Source organism: Pelophylax lessonae (genome assembly GCF_965119305.1).
Source record: "Pelophylax lessonae genome assembly, chromosome: 3".
Lineage (NCBI taxonomy): Eukaryota > Metazoa > Chordata > Amphibia > Anura > Ranidae > Pelophylax > Pelophylax lessonae.
In genome coordinates, this window is record NC_138770.1 from 437,211,859 (window position 1) to 437,232,466 (window position 20,608).

Consider the following 20,608-nt stretch of genomic DNA (forward strand, 5'->3'; position numbering starts at 1 on the left):
TATCGGATATGGCTGGAGCGACTGGGTGCCACCCTTCGCATTGAAAAGTTTATTTACCTGCATAGAGGTGCCCCGGCTAAGTTCCAGAAAATCTGGGGAGTCTGGCTGGGTTCTCCGGGGATGGCTCCTACCGACCTGGTCCTCGACCGTCTGCTGCTTTAGGTAATTGGGGGGGGGGGGGGGGGGGCCTCTGGTGGTATGTGTTGTGAGAGCTGCTTTGGTTTTGATGCATGACTGTTTTTTTTTTTTTTGTTTTTTTTTGCTACGATTTTTTTGGTTCAGGCTGCTCTCTGATTTCTGATGTATACTGGTTCTGTGGCTGAGATCTGTAACACATTATGTGCCTTATCTTGTGGCTGTTTTTACTTGTTTCTTCTGTTGCACTGTTTGTATTTGCCTGCGATTTCTCAATAAATTTTTTTTCTTGATTTAAAAAAAAAATACTAACCACTTAGTGTTTTGTTGATGGAAAACTCCAAACCTGGGAATAGCAATGGCCACTTCCTTTTTTCAAGATGTATGGTGACGTGAGTGATCGCTCCCCCTACACATTTCGTCACAACGGATGTCGTCGGGGGTGCCCCTGACGTGGCCCGCTTGGTGCACAGTCTGCCTTTCTGCTGTTGGCAGAAAATTCACCCTTTCTAAAGACCCTGGTTATCCAGACTGATAGCTTTCCAGGGAAGCTTCCTTATTCCTGTTTTTTTTTTTCCCTCCAGGAAATCACAAACCCTTGTTCTGACCTTCTTAACTGCAACATAACCTAGAGACTAAATTTTAGGATTCTGCCCACATTGGCTGGGTGAACTTGCGCTCACTCTGGCATGGTAAAAGTCAGTACGGCTAGTTGCTGAATGACTTGGAACCTGGATAAAACTATGAATAGCGAACCTAGCCTTGGAATGTGGGCAACTCTGTCAAGCAAAAAGTGAAAAAAGAGCTTAGCACATCCAAGTGCTGTAATCTCTGGAACCCGCTTAACAGTGGTAATTGCAACCAGAAAAACAGCCTTCAGTGTGAGATCTTCAGTACTTTAGGATTGAAGGAACTCAAACAGTGGGCCTGCAGGCTAGTTGCATACCACTTATATATTCCATCCAGGATAACAAGTTTTTATGGCAGTATCCGCCTCATAATAGCTTTAAAGAACAGCAGTCGGCAATTTGTCCATGACATATTTGCATAGTTGCCAGAATTTCGAAAACCTTTCCAGGGATGCTTTTTTTGTTGCCCCCCCCCCCCAACTGCTCCTTCCGAATGCGGTATTAAACCGAAAACCAAAAATACAATATGTTCCAGCTTACCAATCATTAGATGTGGTAACTTCATTCATTTTCTTTTCTTTGGCTTTTTTCCCTTTGTTTCTTCCTGGCTATCTGGCCAATAACGCACCTCCTGTATTAGAGGGCCCCAATTCTGGATAAATTAGCACAAGGGGCATCTTTTGGACAGCAGAATTGTCAGTCTGGGGAGAGGGAAGTGTTCAATGTACTGGCAGATTACTATTGCACTAATGAATTGAAGCCAAACGCCAGCTTACACTTTCTAATCAGTTACACCTACACCAGCAGTTTTTTCCTTTTGGGATAAAGGTTAGCAAACAAACAAAAGCTGATCATTGTAAACACCTCTGTCAGTGTTATGGTTTGTCTCATCTCTCTAAAGGCAGCTATACACGGACCGAATATTGCCGGGTATTGACATCTGGCCAGTGTGTACAGCAGTCTGTCTGGCTTCTTCAAACTGGCATGCTGGAAAACTAACAGATGACCAGCGCTCCCAATGGCTGTGAGGGTTGACCGGTGTGTTCTGGAGGGGGGTCCCCCAGTCAGAACACAATCGCTCAGCGGGGAGATCGATGTACTAACATTGCATGGTTAGTACAGTGGGCTCCTCTGGAGGTTTTTTTTTTCTTTTTTTTTCTCCATTCAGCCTGCTGCGTTGAATGAAAAGAAACTACCTATGTATACCAGACTTGACTGCTGAATCTGCAGAACTGATTGTTCTTTTGAAAAGCAACAGACTTACTGGCTGGATCACCAGAAGAAAATAGAAGACATCCAGGGGCAGACTGAGAACCGTCAGGGCTCCTGGGCAAAATAAATCAAGGACCCCCTTCCAGGCTCCACCCATGTTCCGCCTCCAGCCACACCCACATCCCGCCTCCAGCAACACCCTACACAATCTTTAGACACAAGGAACAAAAGTGCAATTATTTATAAACAAGTGCAATATAAATAACGAATGCAAATCCCAAACTGTGCAAAATAAATCACAAACCAAGACAAGTGCATTACCAATAATAAAAGACAAACCAAGACTAGGGATGGCCTTGCAGTTCGCCCGGCGGTCGGTTCGCGGCAAACTTTGCTCGTTCCCAGTCCGCCGATTTTTGCGAACATATGGCGTTGTTCGTGGCGGCCATATTAGTTTACATTGGGGAGAACTTTGACCCATGACACAGCCATCAGAGGTTTTCTGTGTGCACCAGGGACAGATTGTCAGTGACACAAATCGCTCTGTTAAGGTCCACAAAAGTCCTATTAAGGACTGGTATTTGGTATAGGTGTACTATTCTTTGGTGTGCACTGCACTATACTGTATAGGGGTGTAATACACTTATAATATACTTTCTAATATAGAAAGCATATTATAGTGGATTTGTATTGAGCACTGTGCAGTATTGTGACTGGTGCGGTGAGCGTTTCTGCAGCAATACTACAACTACAAACAGTGACAAAAGCACTTTTAAAAAAGTATTATAACTGGTGTGATAGACCAGTGGCCCCCCTAAACGACAGATTGAAGCGGGGTGTTATCTGAGTATACTTTTATAAGTGTATTTGTGTCCTGCAACAATATTGCCTCTTTTGCTGCGTTAACTCTGCTACACACAGTGCCAAACTTACTGGCCATTTTTTTTGTACAACTGGGGTGATAAACCAGTGGCCCCCCAATACCACAGATTGAAGCGGCGTGTTATATACCTTGTTCCACATATACTGCCCTTCTCTAGAGACTTTTTTTCACAGGGTAATTTAAAAAAGGACAGGCAGAGGAAAAGGCAGGCCCTTACTCAGGGGTTGTAGGGGTAGGGCAGGAGCAGTAGGCCGGAGCCAAAGTGTGAAGTTTCAGAAGGTGCGTTCGATTACGTCAAAGGACGCACCAGACTTGGTTGAGTGGCTCACTCAGCCTTCCTCTTCTGCACCCTCCTCATCCTCTCTATCTGCACCCTCTTCACTCTCTGCTGTGTGCATCCCCAAAGACACCACCACCACCATATACCCTCCGCTTGAGTCACTGGAATTATTTTCCGATCCATCACAAGACATTTGCGAAGCGCAGCCATTCTTAGCATCGGATCAGGAAGAGGAGGTAGCAACAGCCGCCACTCAACAGTCTGAGGTCAGTACCCAGATCAGCCCAAGGAGGTTGGTTCCCGCTGTTGCTGCTTACTCTGAGATCTCTAATGTTAGTGGTGGGGAAGGTGATGTCGATGATGACGTGTCTGTGGACGTCAGGTGGGTGGCCACAAGAGAGGAAGAGGGGAGTTCAGAGGGAGAGATGGACCAGCAGATAGGGAGGAGAAGCAGGCGGAAGTTACATTGCACAGGAGGGTCAAAGCAGACTGCTAATGTATCAGGAGCGAGCCATCAACCATGTACGGTCACATCTGGCGCTCCCAGGACACCGGCACATGGCTCCACAGGGTGGGCTTTTTTTAATGTGTTCGCTGCTGACAATAGTGTTGCCATCTGCAGCCTTTGCAGTCAATGCATAAGTCGCGGTAAGCCCAACACTCACCTAGGGACGACCGCCTTAAGAAGGCACCTAGACTCCCATCACTGAGCCCAGTGGGAGCAACGCCGTCGGAACCCACAAAGCCACACTCCAGGCTCTCACCATCCAGCCTCTTCTCCTAATCCTTCTCCTCTCTCCTTTGTCCTCCACTCCACCTTCATCATGCCATCCTCACGTTGTTCTGGAAAAAGGCAGGCTTCCGTGGCCCAAATGTTGGAGCGTAAAAAAAAAATGACGCCGGATAACCCTCTTGCCCAACGGTTGACTGCTGTCTTGTTGGAACTGATAGTTCGCCAACTACTGCCATATCATCTGGGGGACTTTGAGGCCTTTTGGAAATTTGTGGCCATTAGAACACCACAATGGAAGGTCCCAGGCAGGAAATATTTCCCGCAGAAGGGCATTCCAGAGCTGTATGGCCATGTTCAGCGGCAAGTGAATGTATCTCTGGCACACAGTTCGGTGCCAAGATACATCTGACCACAGACACATGGTCTAGTAAACACGGGCAGGGAAGGTATATAACTTTTACTGCCCACTGGGTGAACCTTGCGACGGCCGTCAAGCATGTAACCCGTGGCACCCGTGTAGATTTGGTTTTACCGCCACGGATTGCATGCAGGCCTGCCTCTTCTTCTCCTACTCCATCCTCCCTCTCCTCTTTGGCTGACTCCTCCTTTTCCGCTGCTACCGTCTCTTCGGCTGCGCCGCCCAAGATCCCCAGAACCTATTCCACATGCCAGGTGAGACGTTGCCATGCTGTGCTACGTTTGTTGTGCCTGGAAGCCAAGAGCCACACTGGTCCTGCACTTTCAGCTTTGCGTTCCCAGGCAGATCAGTGGCTGACACCGCTCAATTTGACAGTTGGTAAAGTGGTGTGCGACAATGGTGCCAGTCTGCTAAGCGCGCTGAAACAGGGCAAAATTACACACGTGCCATGCATGGCACACGTCCTGAACTTGGTCGTGCAGTGATTCATTGCCAAATACCCTGGGGTCCAGGGCATCTTGCGGCAGGCCCGGAAAATCTTGGGCCATTTCAGAAGATCTTACACAGCCATGGCTCGACTTGCTGACATTCAGCGGCGACACAACCTGCCCGTCAGGAGTCTTATTTGTGACTGCCCGAAGCAATGGAACTCAATCTTGTATATGCTTGATAGGATGCTCCAGCAGAAACGTGCAGTTAACGACTACCTGTACGAACTCTGCGGCAGGACAGGTTCTGGGGAGCTTGGGTTTTTTTCGCTTCACCAGTGGCTGCTCATTCGCGACGCATGCAGACTTCTGCGGCCATTTGATGAGATCACCAAACTGGTCAGTCACGGCCAGGGAGCCATCAGTAACATCGTACCTTACGCCTTCTTTCTGGAGCGTGCATTGCATCGTGTCCTTGATCAAGCCGTCGAGGAGCAGGATGATAAGGAAGTCACAATGTTGGATGAATTCCCAGGGGGTGCTACTCCATCTGAGGCAAGTCCACAATAGGAGTCTGAAGAGGAGGATGGTGCCGTGGCGGATGAGGAGGAGCAAGAAGAGCATCCTTTAAACCTTTCTGGGATCCCTGGTGTTGTCCGTGGATGGGGGGAGGAGAACGAGGACGACATTATCCTGGATGATGAGCTGGAGCCAGGCCACTACACCGCTTCCAGTTTAGTGCGAATGGGGGCCTTCATGCTCCAGTGTTTTTAAGAGGGACCCCTGTATAAAAAGCATAAAGGGCAAGGACCAGTACTGGGTGGCAACGTACTTAGACCCCCGGGACAAGGGCGGTCAGAATGCAGCACTTCCAGGCCTTGCTTCGAGAAATGCTGCATTCTGCTTTTGCGTGCTCTGGCAGAAGAATTTCCACTCACAGAGAAACAGTTGTGGGTAGCAATCCAACAGCGCCTGCAAGAAGAGGGCAGTTTGAAGATGTCTTGGTCATTTCAGATACGAGATCCTTCTTTCAGCCGACCCATCGACAGCTGTACTCTGGATCCAGCATCAGGGAACACCTAGACTGACAGGTGTCCGACTACATCGGGTTAACGGCTGATGTGGACGCTTTGAGGAGTTATGAACCCCTGGACTACTGGGTGGGCAGGCTTGACCTCTGGCCAGAGCTTGCACAATTTGCAATGGAACTGTTGGCTTGCCCCCCGTCCAGTGTCCTGTCTGAAAGGACGTTCAGCGCAGAAGGGGGGATCGTGACCGATAAGCGCACTCGCTTAGCTCATGACAGTGTTGACTACCTCACATTTATAAAAATGAATGAGGCATGGATCTATGAGGAATTCAACACATGTGACCAGCAAACCATGTTTGATTACAATTCCTCATGACAGGCCACAAATATCCGCTAGACCGCCATCCACCCACAACAATTCATGGTCCTTGTCTTCAGTAAATACAGTGGCATAAAAGGCATTTCATGTCCATTGAATGCCTAATTTTTGGGGCCTCTCATGGCCGACAATTTATTTATTCTGCCAATGCCTAATGTACCTCCAGCCACAGAATACAACCTTCTTAGCTGTCAGGTAAACCCATGTGGGCTAATTTTTGGAGCCTGTACTGGCCGACACTTCTTTATCCTGTGAATGCCTAATTTTTCAGACTGAAATTGAAGATCAATGGGTCTGTAAACGTTCCGCCAAATTGTGGAAGGGATGCGGACCCATTTTACAGACGTGTGAATGGACCCTATATGTATTTGACATGTATTTACCAGCTGCTGTCAGTTCTGGCTGATTTAGGAAAAAAATACATTTTTTTGCTGTAAAATAAAACATTTTCGGCAAACTTTTGCAATAGTAATACTTCTGTTATGACAGTGTCCATGTGGTGGGACTATTTGTGCACAGCTAGTAAGTATTTTGTGGCTGCAAATATGACCTAAAATTTTTTAAAGTTCGCCTCCCATTAAAGTCAATGGGGCCAGCCACGAACTTGCGGTTCGCAAACATTTGAGAAAGTTCATGGCTAACGTTCTCGAACCACCCCGGCCGATGTTCGTCCATCACTAACCAAGACCAGTGCATTACAAAATCATAAATGGACAAAACCAGAGCATTACAAATCACAAACAGACAAAACCAGAGCAATACAATGGTAAATTGCCAGGTCTAGGTGGGGTAGGGTTGCCACCTCATCCATTTAATCCAGGACACATATGAATTGCACAGGTTCTGAGGCTGATTTAATGCATATAAGGCACCAAGTGAGTTTAATTACCAATGTAATCAGCCATGGAACCTGTTTAATTAACATGTGTCCTGGTTTGAAGGGTTAAGATGGTAACCCTAAAGTGGGGGGTGGGGAATTAAATAGTGGCAAAGAGGGTGAGGTGCAATAGTGAATTGTTGAGTCAGGGGGAGAATCGCATTGTAGCAGGAGGGCAGGCAGTGGTGAATTGCCAGGTCTGGGGGGGGGGGGAGATCACGGTGCTGCAGTGGGGGTGGTACGCAGTGGCGATTTGCCAGGTCTGGGGGGGTGGGGTGGGGTCACATATGCAGTTTTCTGCAGACACCTATAAGTGCAGTATGACAGATGGTGTTGCATTTAAAGGGACTGATGAAATAGGATGGTATGGATACACCAATATAAAGTCAGATAGTATCAGTGGAGGTTGGGAATGGGGTGACAGTGAATTGGCAGGGAGGGGGGGGATGGGTAGTAGTGAATGATCAGGTCTGAAGGGGATCACATATTGGTGGTGGGGAATGAGAGAGGTGGTGAATTTGAGGGAGACCACACATTGGTGGGGTGTTGGTGGTGAATTTTGTGGTGTAAAGGGGGGGGGGGTGACACCGCAGTGGGGAATTGTGTGGTGTAAAGGGGGGGGGGTTGACACAGCAGTGGTGACTTTGGTGGGGAGATCACATATAAGGGTGGGGCGTGTCAGTGGTAATTGTGTGGGTCGGGGGGGTGGGCCCTATACCACCACTGTATCATACCCCCCCACACAATTCACCACTGATCTCCTCACCAAATTCACCACTGCTGTGCCATTCCCCCAGAATGACACAGCAGTGGGGAATTTGGTGAGGAGATCAGTGGTGAATTGTGTGTAGGGATATGAAACAGTGGTGGTGAATTTGGTGGGGAGATCACATGTTGGGGTGGGGGGGGGTGTCAGTGGTGAAATGTGTGTGGTGGTGGGGGATGACACAGCAGTGGTGAGTTTGGTGAGATTACATATTGGTGGGGGTGTCAGTGGTGAATTGTGTGGTGAAGGGGGGGGGGATTACACGGAGGTGGTTAATTTGGGGGAGATCACATATTGGTGGGGGGTCAGTGGTGAATTGTGTGTGTGTGTGTGTGTGTGTGTGTGTGTGTGAGGGGGGGGTGACACAGCTGTGGTGAATTTGATGGGGAGATCACATATTGGTGGGGGTGTCAGTGGTGTAGGGGGGGTATGACACAGCAGTGGTGACACCTCCGCTGTGTCATACACCACTACTAACACCCCCACCAACATGTGATCTCCCCCAACTTCACCACCGCTGTCATTCCCCCCCCCCCCCTACACCACACAATTCACCACTGACACCCCCACCAATATGTGATCTACCCCAAATTCACCACCATGGTGAATTTGGGGGAGAGCACATATTGGTAGGGATGTCGGTGGATCTGGTATTTAGTTGGGCTTGCCTTGAACAAAACCTGTACTGTACAATCATTCTTAGACCATTACCATCTACTTACCTAAATCATTACCTACCCATGGATATCGTGACATCGACGCATTGTCTCTCAGTACGCGATGCCGACGCGCCCCCGCTCACTGAGGACACCATGGAAACCCAGAGACAACATCGAGTGCATTAATGCTGTACTAGGCGGCTGAACCACATCCGAAGTGCCCGACCGCTCAGTCCTCCCCTGCAGACATCACATCTAAGCATTGGTAAGCTGCAATATAATAAATGTTTGCTTTTGGGTTTCATTTTGTGCTGCTTAAAGCAATATTAATTTTGTTTGTTTTTTCTAATCATTAGTGGGGTCAAACTGATTGTTTTTGACCACAGTGATGGGAAAATTTGAAGGAGCAGGATGGAATGTTTTTTTTTTATTTGGTTTTGGATCAATAAAGTTAATTCACTCAAAAATCAAATGTTAAAAAGCAAACAAAATCTTTCAAATGACATTCAAATGTTCTGAGAATTTTTTCATATTTTTTTTTCTTAAATTTAATTTGAAAATATGGTTGTCCCTGACCCCAGCATTTTAATGGAGGACTGCCTGACATGAACTACTGTATGTGAATAATCATCCTGCACAGAAAAGGAATGGTGGAAAACCACTACTAAAATTAAGTAATAATAGTCCATAACCATGCAACTGCCAGTTGAAGTAGCGCAGTGCCGAATAGCAAAAAAATGCTGGTCATGAAGGGGGTATAATCTTCCAGAGATCAAGTGGTTTAAAGCTGAATTCCAGGTCTGGATATCTTACACATAGTTACATTGGCACATTATGTTGACTGTCAGACTGCTGTGCAGGAAACATATCTAACGAAGAACAGAGAGACTACACCTCAAAGGGAAGCTCCACTTGTTTAACTCAACCCCCCCCCCTCCCTCCGCTGCCATATTTGGTTTTGACAAGTACCCGCTATCACTTCTGGCTGACTTTGCTGCAGTGAACTTTTCGCTTCACTGATGGTTTTCCTTAGCCGAGATGGTGGCAGCAGCACCTGTGACCTGAGAGCCATTTGAAAAATCGGCACGGGTCAAGACACCACTGGATTCGTGGACAGATAAGTGCAGGGCTGTCTTTAATGCGGGGCAAAAGGGGCAGCTGCCCAGGGCCCTGTCCTTATGGGGCCCAAAAAAGCTGCCCATACTTGCCAACTGTCACGGATGCCTCCTGTCCCCATGTTCCTGCACTGGAAATAAGAGCTGTGGTCAGGACAGCTTACAGCCATTCCTTTCATTGCTGTGCCTGCTCATCGCATCACTGTATTAGGGATTGCTGCCCATATGGGGACTGAAAACTCTGCCCCTGTACCCCCCCCCCCCCACCTCGCTCCTCCAGCAGTTTTTCAGAAACAGCTAGTGTCCTGGAGGAATAAAGGGACATCTCCGAGGTGGAGCCTGCTGTTTTAGTTGGCGGGATGGGGATTGTGCCTGACATCCGAGATCGCGCCCGTCTGGAGGGGTTGGTGTGACAGTGAGCAGAGGGAGACAAGCCAGTGCATGTGGAGGTAAAATCCTCTTTCTGTACCTTGTGTACTAGCTTACAGGCACCTCTATGCTAAGTCTGCTGGGCTACCGCAGCTTAACATAGAAGCGCTGCCTGTTAGCTGACAAATGGGAAGCACTATGATAAATTGGGCTTAATGATTGTCACTGCCCCCTGGTGTATGCCATCCTGGCCCTCCCTGGTGTGTGCCCTCCAAGCCCCCATACTATGCTCTCCTGGCCCTCCCTCTTGTGTGTGCCCTCCCTGCCCCTGTACTGTGCCCTCCTGACCCACCTAGTGTGTGCCTTCCCATCCACCATACTGTGCCCTTCAGACTCTCTTTACAGTGCCATGCTGACTCCCCATACTGTCTTCTTGACCCCCTGGTCCTTTGTCATGCCCAATACTTTGCCCTGGTGACACCATATCCTCTGCCCGGTTGACCACTGGGCACTGTCCTATGTTTTAATGACTTCTGTACACTGCCCTACCTACTACTGACCTTTGTACGCTGTTCTACATCCTACTGACTTTTGTACACTGCCCTACATCCTACTGACCTCTATACACTACCCTCCATACTACTGACCTTTAATTTGCTGACCTCTTTTACACTGCCCTACATCCTACTGACCTCTATTACATTGCCCTATATCCTACTGACCTCTATTACACTGCCCTACATCCTACTGCCCTCCCTGCCCCTGTACTGTGCCCTTCTGACTCCCTTTACATTGCCATGCTGACCCCCCATACAGTGTCTTCTTGACCTCCGGTCCTCTGTCTTTGTCATGCCCAATACTTTGCCCTGGTGACCCCTGTGCACTGTCCTACGTTTTAATGACTTTTGTCCTCTGCCCCACTACTGACCTATGTTACACTGCCCTACCCACTACTGACCTCTGTACATATTCCAGATGAGGGTGAACCAGTGTTTTGTAAATGGGTAGATTAATTGATTTACCTCTGGAATGTATGCCCTTTTACTGCATGAGAGTAGGCTGCTGGTTTTGTTAACTGCTGTGGCTTTGCATGTTATTGCTAAGTCTAATCTGTGACATGTTTGCTGGTGTGTCAGTATGGTACTGATTCTATGTCTGCAGATACATTTCTGGTGTTACAGTATTTTTTGGTGTGTAGTTTAGTACCTATTTTGTTTTTTGTGTGTTTTTTTTTTTTTACTTGTTTGTTTGTGTTTTTTTTTTTTTTTGTGTATGTATGGTCTTGTGTCTTTGCAGGCATGTGTTCTAAATGGATGACAAAAGGATAAAAGGCTGTAACTTTCAGCATCCTATCAGTAAGCTGTAATATTGTACTGTAACCTCGAACAACCAATAAGTAGGTGGTAATGTTGTGCAGTAACCTCTAGAAACCAATCAATGAGCAATAATGATGTGCATTAGCTTCCAATCAGTGAGTGGTAATGATGTGCAGTAACCTCTAGCAACCAATCAGTGAGCAGTATGCAAGTGCAACTAATCAGTGAGTATGGACCAGTTCTTTATGATTACACTATTAAAGTTTTTGGGCGATACGTCTACGTGTTTGTTTTGTTAGTGATGTTTGGGTGGAGTGCAAAATTGCATTAAGGGAGGGGGAGGCCCAAGAAATTGTTTGCCCAGGGTCCATGCACTATTATTTTTTTTTTTTTTTTTGTTTTTGAAAATTCTGTTTATTGCATTTTAAAAAGAAAATAAACAAGGTACAAAACAGAGCCGTGTGGGCATACCCAGGCTCAACAAAACATAAAAACTAGAGAACAACAACTAAAAGAACAGAGAGTTAGCCTAGAACCACCAACCCCCCAACAATGGCTGCTGCTTAAGACTCCGTTCACACTGGGGCAACACTACTTGCCGGGGCGACCTCACAGGTCACGGTGCGCAGCTCGCACCGCGACCTCGGAGCGGCCGGCACAGACTTCATATCATTGAAGTAAATGCAGGTCGCCCCAAAGAAGCTCCGGACCCTTTTTCTAAGTCAGAGCGACTTGTGTCACTGACAGGTCGCCCCAGTGTGAACGGGGTCTAAGAGAGCAAGTGCATATCTCAGGCATCCTACCGATACTGTCCAGTCACTATTAAAGATTGCCTGGGAATGTGTCCTAGTATTATAAGTCCGAAGCTACAGTATTTGTAGCTGCTGACTTTTTACATTTTTTTTTTTCTGAAGGAGCCTGGAGCTCCTCTTTAATAGAAGTGACGAGTTTGCTGCACTGCAGAGAAAATTCCTGTTTCACCAAACTCGCTACACAAGCCTTGCATAAAAGTTTGGATCAGGAATCCCTGAGGGTGGTTTTACTGGAGGGACATCTGCTTTTTGGTGTTGGAGGAGAGCGTTTTAGTTTTTGTTTTTTTGTTTTCCCATGCCTTTGGCCTGACAAAACCCAATTGACAAACAAACAAGCCATTCAAGTAGAACTATAGGCAAAACTTTTTTTTTTTGTTTTCATTTTGAATAGAGCAAGGAAGGGTTATAACCCCTATCAATTTTTGTTATGCCATCTGTCCCGTTGCAGAGATTTCCCTCCATTTCCTGTCCCATAGTCAAACAGGAAGTGAGTGGAAATCCCTCTCTCCCCTCCTTCCAAAACCTAAAAAAAAAAAGTGTTTTGTTTTTAGTTCTACTTTAACCGAGGGGAAAAAAGAGTCACTCCAAACCCCAAGCCCAACCTTCCAGACAAAGCATCTGCCAACCACACTGCACTCTCCAGATAAGTACACCTCTCATCCAATCAACACCCAGGAGAAGGGGGGGGGGAGAAACTGGACCATCAGGTAAAAGAAATCCGATGCCCCTGCATCTTATTTACTGAGCTTGGCTGTTGCCTGTGGCTCCTGCTCTCGCCACTGCTGCTGCTGGTTCCACTGATTCCAAGCTTGCAGAGGGTGCAGCGAAGATCTCAAGGCACATTCGAATTTCCAGGTGAATTGGCGCCGCTGCAAGGACCTGAAATGCCAGCCGGGAACCGGCCCTTCCCCCTGCGCTCCAGCGACCGTAACCGAAAGCTGCTTGGAAGCCCCACTGCCCCAGGAAGAGATGCCACCTGGGTCCCAGGGTGAGCAGAAGCCCAGAGCCGCAGGAACACCTGTATGCCGAAACGTGTCAGTTTTTAATCTTGACCTTCATGTAGCAAATAAAGATTTTTAGGGGATTCTGGAGTTGCATCTTTCTTGGAGCTGCGGACCCAGGAACACATGCATCTTTATCAGAGAGGGACAAGGAGACTGCATCCTTCCCGTTTAACTTTTGGTTAAGGTGTTTAATAGAGATGGGCTCAGGTGTGTTTTGGGATCCTAGTCCAAACCCACCTGCCCGATTCTGCCAGGAAGCCCACACTGCCCAACGCTAATCACAGGCAGTGAGACATATTTTCCAGTCTGCAGCTGTGTGCAGTGTTGGCTTCCTGGTGGGATCAGGCAGGTGGGTTGGGACTAGGATCTCGAACACACCTGAGTCTCTCTCTAGTGCAGAGTGACTCCAAAGGCTCTGTCTTATCAGGAGATGGATTGGGGACTGTGGAGGAAGGGGAGGATCAGAGAAGACAGTATCAAACAGCCTTTTTATGCAATGTGCATGATTACCCCCTTAGGTTCCACAGTGAGTATAACAAGCATGCTTTACTGCATATACAGACTGATTTTACTGTTGTGGGTTTAGTAAAACTTTAATTATGGATAGACTCTTACTGTAAGGTCCAAGGCTTTCAAAAGCAGTGGCTGTTTTGGGATACAGCTGAGTCTATTAGCCAAAATGAAGCTGGGACTCTTATTTTTTGCTACTGTGCCTAATGTTATAGTTCACGTGAGGCAAAATCTTTACCGCTATACATGTCAATGTTGACATTATGTCACCATTCTTTGACATTGCATTTCTTTATGTATGGAATCTCTGGAATGTTCTTGTTTTTTTTTGTTTTTCTGTATAGTTTGTTGATCTCTCTCTCTCAAACTTTTTTTCTGATTAAAAAAAAAAACAGCTGGCGAAAATTACGATGAAAATACTTTTGCCGACAAAATTAACCTCGGTTCACACCTGAGTCACGCTGCTGCATGGCGTTTTTAGAGGCACCATGAAATGGGCTTCCCTCTACTCCAAAAATGTACTAAAGAAGCTCATCTACCAAGTTTTGGCACTGAGCCAATAGGGTTGCCACCTTAACCCTTTAAAACCGATTTACATATGAATTGATGAAGGTGGTAATTAAACTCACTTGGTGCCTTACCTGCATTAAAGGGGCTGTAAAGTCAGAAGGTTTTTTTTTTTTTTTATCTTAATGCATTCTACCGTATGCATTAGGATAAAAAGCCTTCTGTGTGCAGCAGCCCCCCTCCCCCCAATACTTACCTGAGCCCCCTCTCTATCCAGTAATGTCCACAAGTGCCTCAGCCTTCCAGGACTCTTTCTTCTGATTGGCTGAGACACAGCAGCAGTGCCATTGGCTCCCGCTGCTGTCAATCAAACTCAGCCAATCAGAAAAGAGGGGCGGGGCAGAACGTTAGCTCTGTGTCTGAATGGATACATGGAGCTGCAGCTCGGCTCGGTGCCCTAGAGAAAGCTGCTTGCTGTGGGGACACTTAACAGGAAGGAGGGCCAGGGACACCGAAGAGGGACCCGAGAAGAGGAGGTAAGTGTAACATGTTTGTTATTTTAATAGAAAAAAAAGAGACTTTACAATCACTTTAAATTATCTTAAGAACCTGTGTAATTCATATGTGTTCGGGTTCAATAACTTGCCGCCAATTCATGTACCTGTACGATTTGACTTCAAGTGGTTGTACCAGAATGATACCTGCGGCTGCAGGCATCACCCCGGTACCGTTTTTTAGAGCCGCTGTAGGCTCTCTTGTAATAACAACCAATGCAGCTAAGCTCGGCTGTTATACAAGTAGCGGGAGGGGACGTTTCCTCCCCCTTTCGCCACCTTTCGCCACTCCCCCTGGGCTCTCCCGTCCCACCTGGAGATCGAGCGACCAACTGGCATGTCTGCCGGCTGTCAAGAGACCCAAACAAAGCTGGAATTGACTTTCATTGGGTCTCGGATATAGTAACCTGCAAGTGATGTCATGATGACATAACTTCTGGTTTACAGGAACCCTAAAGGCGCAAGTTTTAAACAAAAGTACTTAAAAATGCGGATTTTGGCGTTTTTGAATGCTTTCAAAAGCAAAGGAGGGATTTGGGGTCCTATAGACCCCAGATCTCTCCATAAAGAGTACCTGTCATGTGCCTATTGCTGTCACAGAGATGTTACATTCCTTGTGACTGCAATAAAAGTGATAAAACATTTTTTTAGAGCAACAGTATAAAAAAACATCTAAATTAATAATTAAGAAAAAAAAAAACATTTTAGGTGCCCCAACCCCACCCCCCCCAGTCCTGAACACACGCATACTGCAATCATCCCACACGTGATACACCGTGAACGCCAGATAATGGGAAGTAATTCTAGCACTAGACCTTTTCTGTACATCTAAAGTGGTAACCTGTAGAGAGAGACGTTTGCAGAGTCACCTATGGATAGTAAAATGTATGTTTGTCTGTCGCCGTTGTGCGTGTGTGCCATTTTACAACATGGCATTTGGTATCTATTTACTCAGTGTGACATCCTTTTTATATTTTACAAAAAAATTTAGTTTATATATATATATTTTTTTTTATTCAAATTTTTAAAAGTGTAGATTTTTTTCCCCCAAAAACTGCGTTTGAAAAACCACTGTGCAAATACCATGGGACCTAAATTGAAAAACCCACCAATTTGTTCTCTAGGTGGTTCTAATTTTCTAGCAAAAAAAAAATATACATATAGATTTTTCACATGAAAACAAAGTACCAGAAAATGCCTCGTCCTTACCTGGGTAAAGGGATGAGGTGGCAACCCTATGAGCCAGGTGTGTTTTGCAACAGGCGTTTTCTTTGCGTGTTTTGCTGTGTGGAAAGCCGGCGTCTGCTACCCGCGTTTGTGGTGCAAGCGCATTGCAGGTTTTAGCGCGTCTTTCGAGCGTTTACAGAAACGCGCGTTTCTGCTATGCCCAGATGGGAACAAGGCCTTATGCTGCGCACTGCCCCTCAACACAGCGCTATGCGTGTACAGGGCACATAGAAAACAACTGTGAGGCTCTGTGGATTTAGTATGAACAAGCCTGTCAAGGACTGCTGTAGTGACACAATAAATACTAAAGGTAAGCTCTTTCATGTTTTTTTTTTCCAGGACATGAAGAAGCAGAACATCTGTGTAGCCCTGTGCCTGCACTCCCCTATTCAGGCATAATAGAATTCTTGTGCTGTGCTCTCATTGGATGCAAGCTCTCCTCATAGAACTGGAACAGCCAGTTCTGTACAAATCAAGCCTTACTCCCCTCCGGCCAATAGGCATGAAGCAGTGTGTACGGGGCGGAGCCGAGCATTACCTCACTGTGTGATTGTGCAGAGGGATTCGGTGACTTCATTTCTTTGTCTGTCGTTTCCAGGGCACGGAGCTCCAGTGAAGGGGATGCCCATTGCCCAGTGAGGAACGGACGGACTGTTCTGTTATGGGTCTGTGAAGGCGGCATTGTCTGTGCAGTAAGAGCTCGGTCCAGGCTGAAGGCAAGGAAGGCACAAGGTTCCTCGGCTCACAGGGAACCGACACCATGGGTCGCCTGTGTGAGAGGTGCGCTCAGCTGTTCCAGGACTTTGTGAACTTTATGAGGAGACTCTCGTCCACGATAGTGGAGAACATCAAGGAATGCATGGCCATGCTCAGAGAATGCTGCTGCCTCAACCCCAAGGGCTCCTCAGTCAGGGAACTCTACCAACCTGTGCTGCAGAACCATGAGAAGCAGGCAGCCCAGGAGTTCCTCAATCATATGGAGACAGGTCAGTAAGAGCAGTGTGCTGGCAGTCCACTGACTGGAGAGGGGCACTTCCCCCCTCCCCCCCATTACCCCCATTACTGGCAGTCCACTGACTGGAGAGGGGCACTTCCCCCCTCCCCCCATTACTGGGAGTCCACTGTCTGGGGGGGGGGGGCACTTCCCTCTATTACTGGTAGTCCACTGACTGGGGGGGCACTCAACCTCGCCCCCCCATTACTGGGAGTCCACTGACTGGGGGGGGCACTCAACCCCCCCATTACTGGGAGTCCACTGACTGGGGGGGGGGCGCTCAACCTCCCCCCCATTACTGGTAGTCCACTGACTGGGGGGGGGCACTCAACCTCGCCCCCCCATTACTGGGAGTCCACTGACTGGGGGGGGGGGGGCACTCAACCCCCCCCCAATTACTGGGAGTCCACTGACTGGGGGGGGGCACTCAACCCCCCCCCCCAATTACTGGGAGTCCACTGACTGGGGGGGGCACTCAACCCCCCCCCATTACTGGGAGTCCACTGACTGGGGGGGGGCACTCAACCCCCCCCCCAATTACTGGGAGTCCACTGACTGGGGGGGGCACTCAACCCCCCCCCCAATTACTGGGAGTCCACTGACTGGGGGGGCACTCCCCTCTATTACTGGGAGTCCACTGACTGGGGGGGCACTCAACCTCCCCTCCCCCCCCATTACTGGGAGTCCACTGACTGGGGGGGCACTCAACCTCCCCTCCCCCCCCCATTACTGGGAGTCCACTGACTGGGGGGCACTCAACCTCCTCCCAGCCATTACTGGGAGTCCACTGACTGGGGGGGGGCACTCAACCTCCCCCCCCCCCCATTACTCGGAGTCCACTGACTGGGGGGCGCTTCCCTCTATTACTGGGAGCCCACTGACTGGAGAGGGGCACTTCCCTCTAATACTGGGAGTCTACTGATGGGGGAGAGGGGCGCTTCCCTCTAATACTGGGAGTCTACTGATGGGGGAGAGGGGCACTTCCTTCTAATACTGGGAGTCCACTGATGGGGGCGCTTCTCTCCCCCCCCCCTCATTGGAGGTGGCAGCCCAGGAAAGGGGCTCAGTAGCTGGTACTGAGGACTATAGGAAATGCATCCTGGACAGGCAGAGAGGGGGAAGGGCTTATGTTGTCATTGTTTTTCCTTGGCCTACACGTGTTTCTTCAGCTGGGAACTCATTTCCTCTGTCTTCTATTAATAGACTGGACAACTGTAAACTGTCACCAGCTGCTGTGTACAGGGAGAACTCCTTTCAACACCTTGGAAACCAAAGTCCCCTGTCCTGCAAGGGTTAATTGCTCTTTTTATTTTACCTAGGGTAAAAAAAATATACACGCTCCCCCTCTTCCCCAGCAGCCAGCACGGAGGGCACACTCATACTTTTTAGCTTTCCGTGAACTTGGGTTTTTTTTTTTTGTTAAGGGCACCCCAAATTATGCATATTTGCCTCACAAAGAGTGTCAAATGCAGCCAAATCTTCGGTTAATAGAAGGTTAATAGAAACATGAAGCTCAGAAAGGTGCATGAGCTACTTTGCCACATTTTTTGTCAGAGGAAATCAATGGGCTGCCCTATGCGCGTGGCGCAAAAACCCCAAACGCGACGGGCTTTTACGCGTGTTTATGGAACACTAAGCCTCGGTCGGTTCACATTTATGTGGTGCGGTAAGTACATGAATTCCTGTGGATTTCCTGAACTGCAAGGAAATCGCACATCGTTCATGCGAACCGCAGCAGATGTCAATGTTAACGACACCCCAAAACAGTTTGCAAAACACAATGCGATTGAGAAATTTGGATCGCATAGGTGTGAGCACCCATGAGATCTGATTCCAGTGCAGGGAAAAAAAGGTCTTGCACCTTTTTTGTGCGGATGTGGTGCCTTTTGAACCATACAAAATGAATGGCTAAAATTGCACCGCTCAGACATCGCATGTCATTTGCACAGGAATGTGATGCGAATCCCATGAGATGTGCCGCACCACATATATGTGAACTGACACTTAAGTGTGACTGTGACAGCTAACGTCTTCTATTCAATGTTCCAGCTTGTGTTTGCAAGCCCTCAATATCATCACTTAGGGCTCATTCACATCAGCCTGCACACTGTAGTGTGTTTGTGCTGGTGTGCGTTGTGTAGGGGCCCTTTTATAACTTTATTGAAGTGTCATAAAATGACACCCGTTCAACTTTATGCACTGTAGCACATTGTATAAGGGGGACATAGAAACCTAGAAGATTGATGGCAGAAAAAAGACCAAATTGACCATAAAGTCTAATATATATATATATATAATGTGTTGCACTTTGAAAAACATCTGTATATGTTGTTTTTTATGTTCAGTGCACCACAATGTGCTTGTATAGTGGGAATAGAAACATATGGTAGAAAAGAATTGTTTTGAGCCCGCTTTAATTAATACAGGACACAGATCAGCAGACATGGGGGGTCAGTTTTACTAAACACACTGTTAACTGTCCAAGGGAATTTTCCCAAGAGCTTAGTGAATGAGGTTAGCGTTGTTTTAAAGCCTCAAGGTTTTTTTTACCCTTATGTAAAAACAAAAAACCTTCTCTGCTGCAGGATCCCTGGAAGCCCCCCTTATTCTTACCTGAGCTGGGGCCGCTGTCTCCCTCCTTTTATTGTGTAGATTTGATAGTAAATCAAATGCTGTCATGAGGGAGCCGGGGGCAGGGCCAAGTCGCTTGGTCTGTGTCACTAGACACAGGGCAGCTTGGGAGCGAGCCTGCACGGGGGCCCCCATGGAAGTGGCTCTCTATGGGGGCACTCACCGAATGGGAAGGGGCCTAGAGAAAAAATCCTAGGCAAAATGAAGCAGTTAAAGAGAAACCTTTTGGGTGATCTATGTACATTGTAGAGAATCAAACTTTGTTGCAGATTCCTACTTTTTTATGTTCTGAAGAAACAGTTTGTCTGTGTTCATGTACAATGTAAATGGGATTCACTTTTATAATTGTCAATCAGTTGCTGCACTTTCAGAGTTCTGATGGGGAAAGTGGTAGGGTCTGCATCCCTTTAGATGTGATTACCCAAAGCATCCCTTTAGATGTGATTACCCTTTGGGAGTATCTCACCAAAAATGAAATTTTTGCTGCAAGGGATGCCAAACGTCTGACTTGTATGTTAGTGCAGACTTCTGGTGAAAATCAGTGAGCCAATTGCACAAGCAGGAAATGAGAAATGACCTATCTGGGGGGCATACTGTACACTATCTGTGTACAGACCGCCTCCAGGTTGCCATATTGCCTCGCATTTTACAGAAAATGACTGCGCTGCAGATTGGAAAGGAAGTTTCTAATGAGAATAAATTACAATATGACTTATGACCAATTGTATAGGCTTAACTATTTTTTTATTTGCTATTCTTCCCATGAAAGTGGAGCTAGTCTTTAACCTCCCTGGCGGTATGATTCTTTTGGATTTTAGGTGCTGAAAGCGGTACCATTATTTTGCATGTAATTCTTGTGAATGAGCAGCCCAAAACCAACTGTATACATTATATATATATATATATATATATATATATATATATATATATATATATATATATATATATATATATATATATATATAATAAATGTATACAGTTGGTACAATTATATGTATGTATGTGTGTGTGTATATATATGTGTGTGTGTGTATATATATATATATATATATATATATATATATATATATATATATATATATATATATAGTAAAACTGCAGGAAAGGGCACTGGGGTGCAATGTAATGTTATTTTTATTT

At 47.0% G+C, this 20,608-nt stretch overlaps 1 protein-coding gene across 1 annotated transcript in view; it reads left to right on the forward strand.

Annotated features, from left to right (window-relative positions):
- Positions 1-16,483: 16,483 nt before the first annotated feature.
- The window catches only part of LOC309549428 (uncharacterized protein), a 123,891-nt gene continuing 119,766 nt past the window's right edge, over positions 16,484-20,608 (forward strand). Inside the window, exon 1 of the mRNA XM_082249718.1 lies at positions 16,484-16,829. Coding sequence (XP_082105844.1) covers positions 16,604-16,829 — 226 coding nt within the window. The 5' untranslated portion in view covers positions 16,484-16,603. The remainder of the gene's footprint in view (positions 16,830-20,608) is intronic.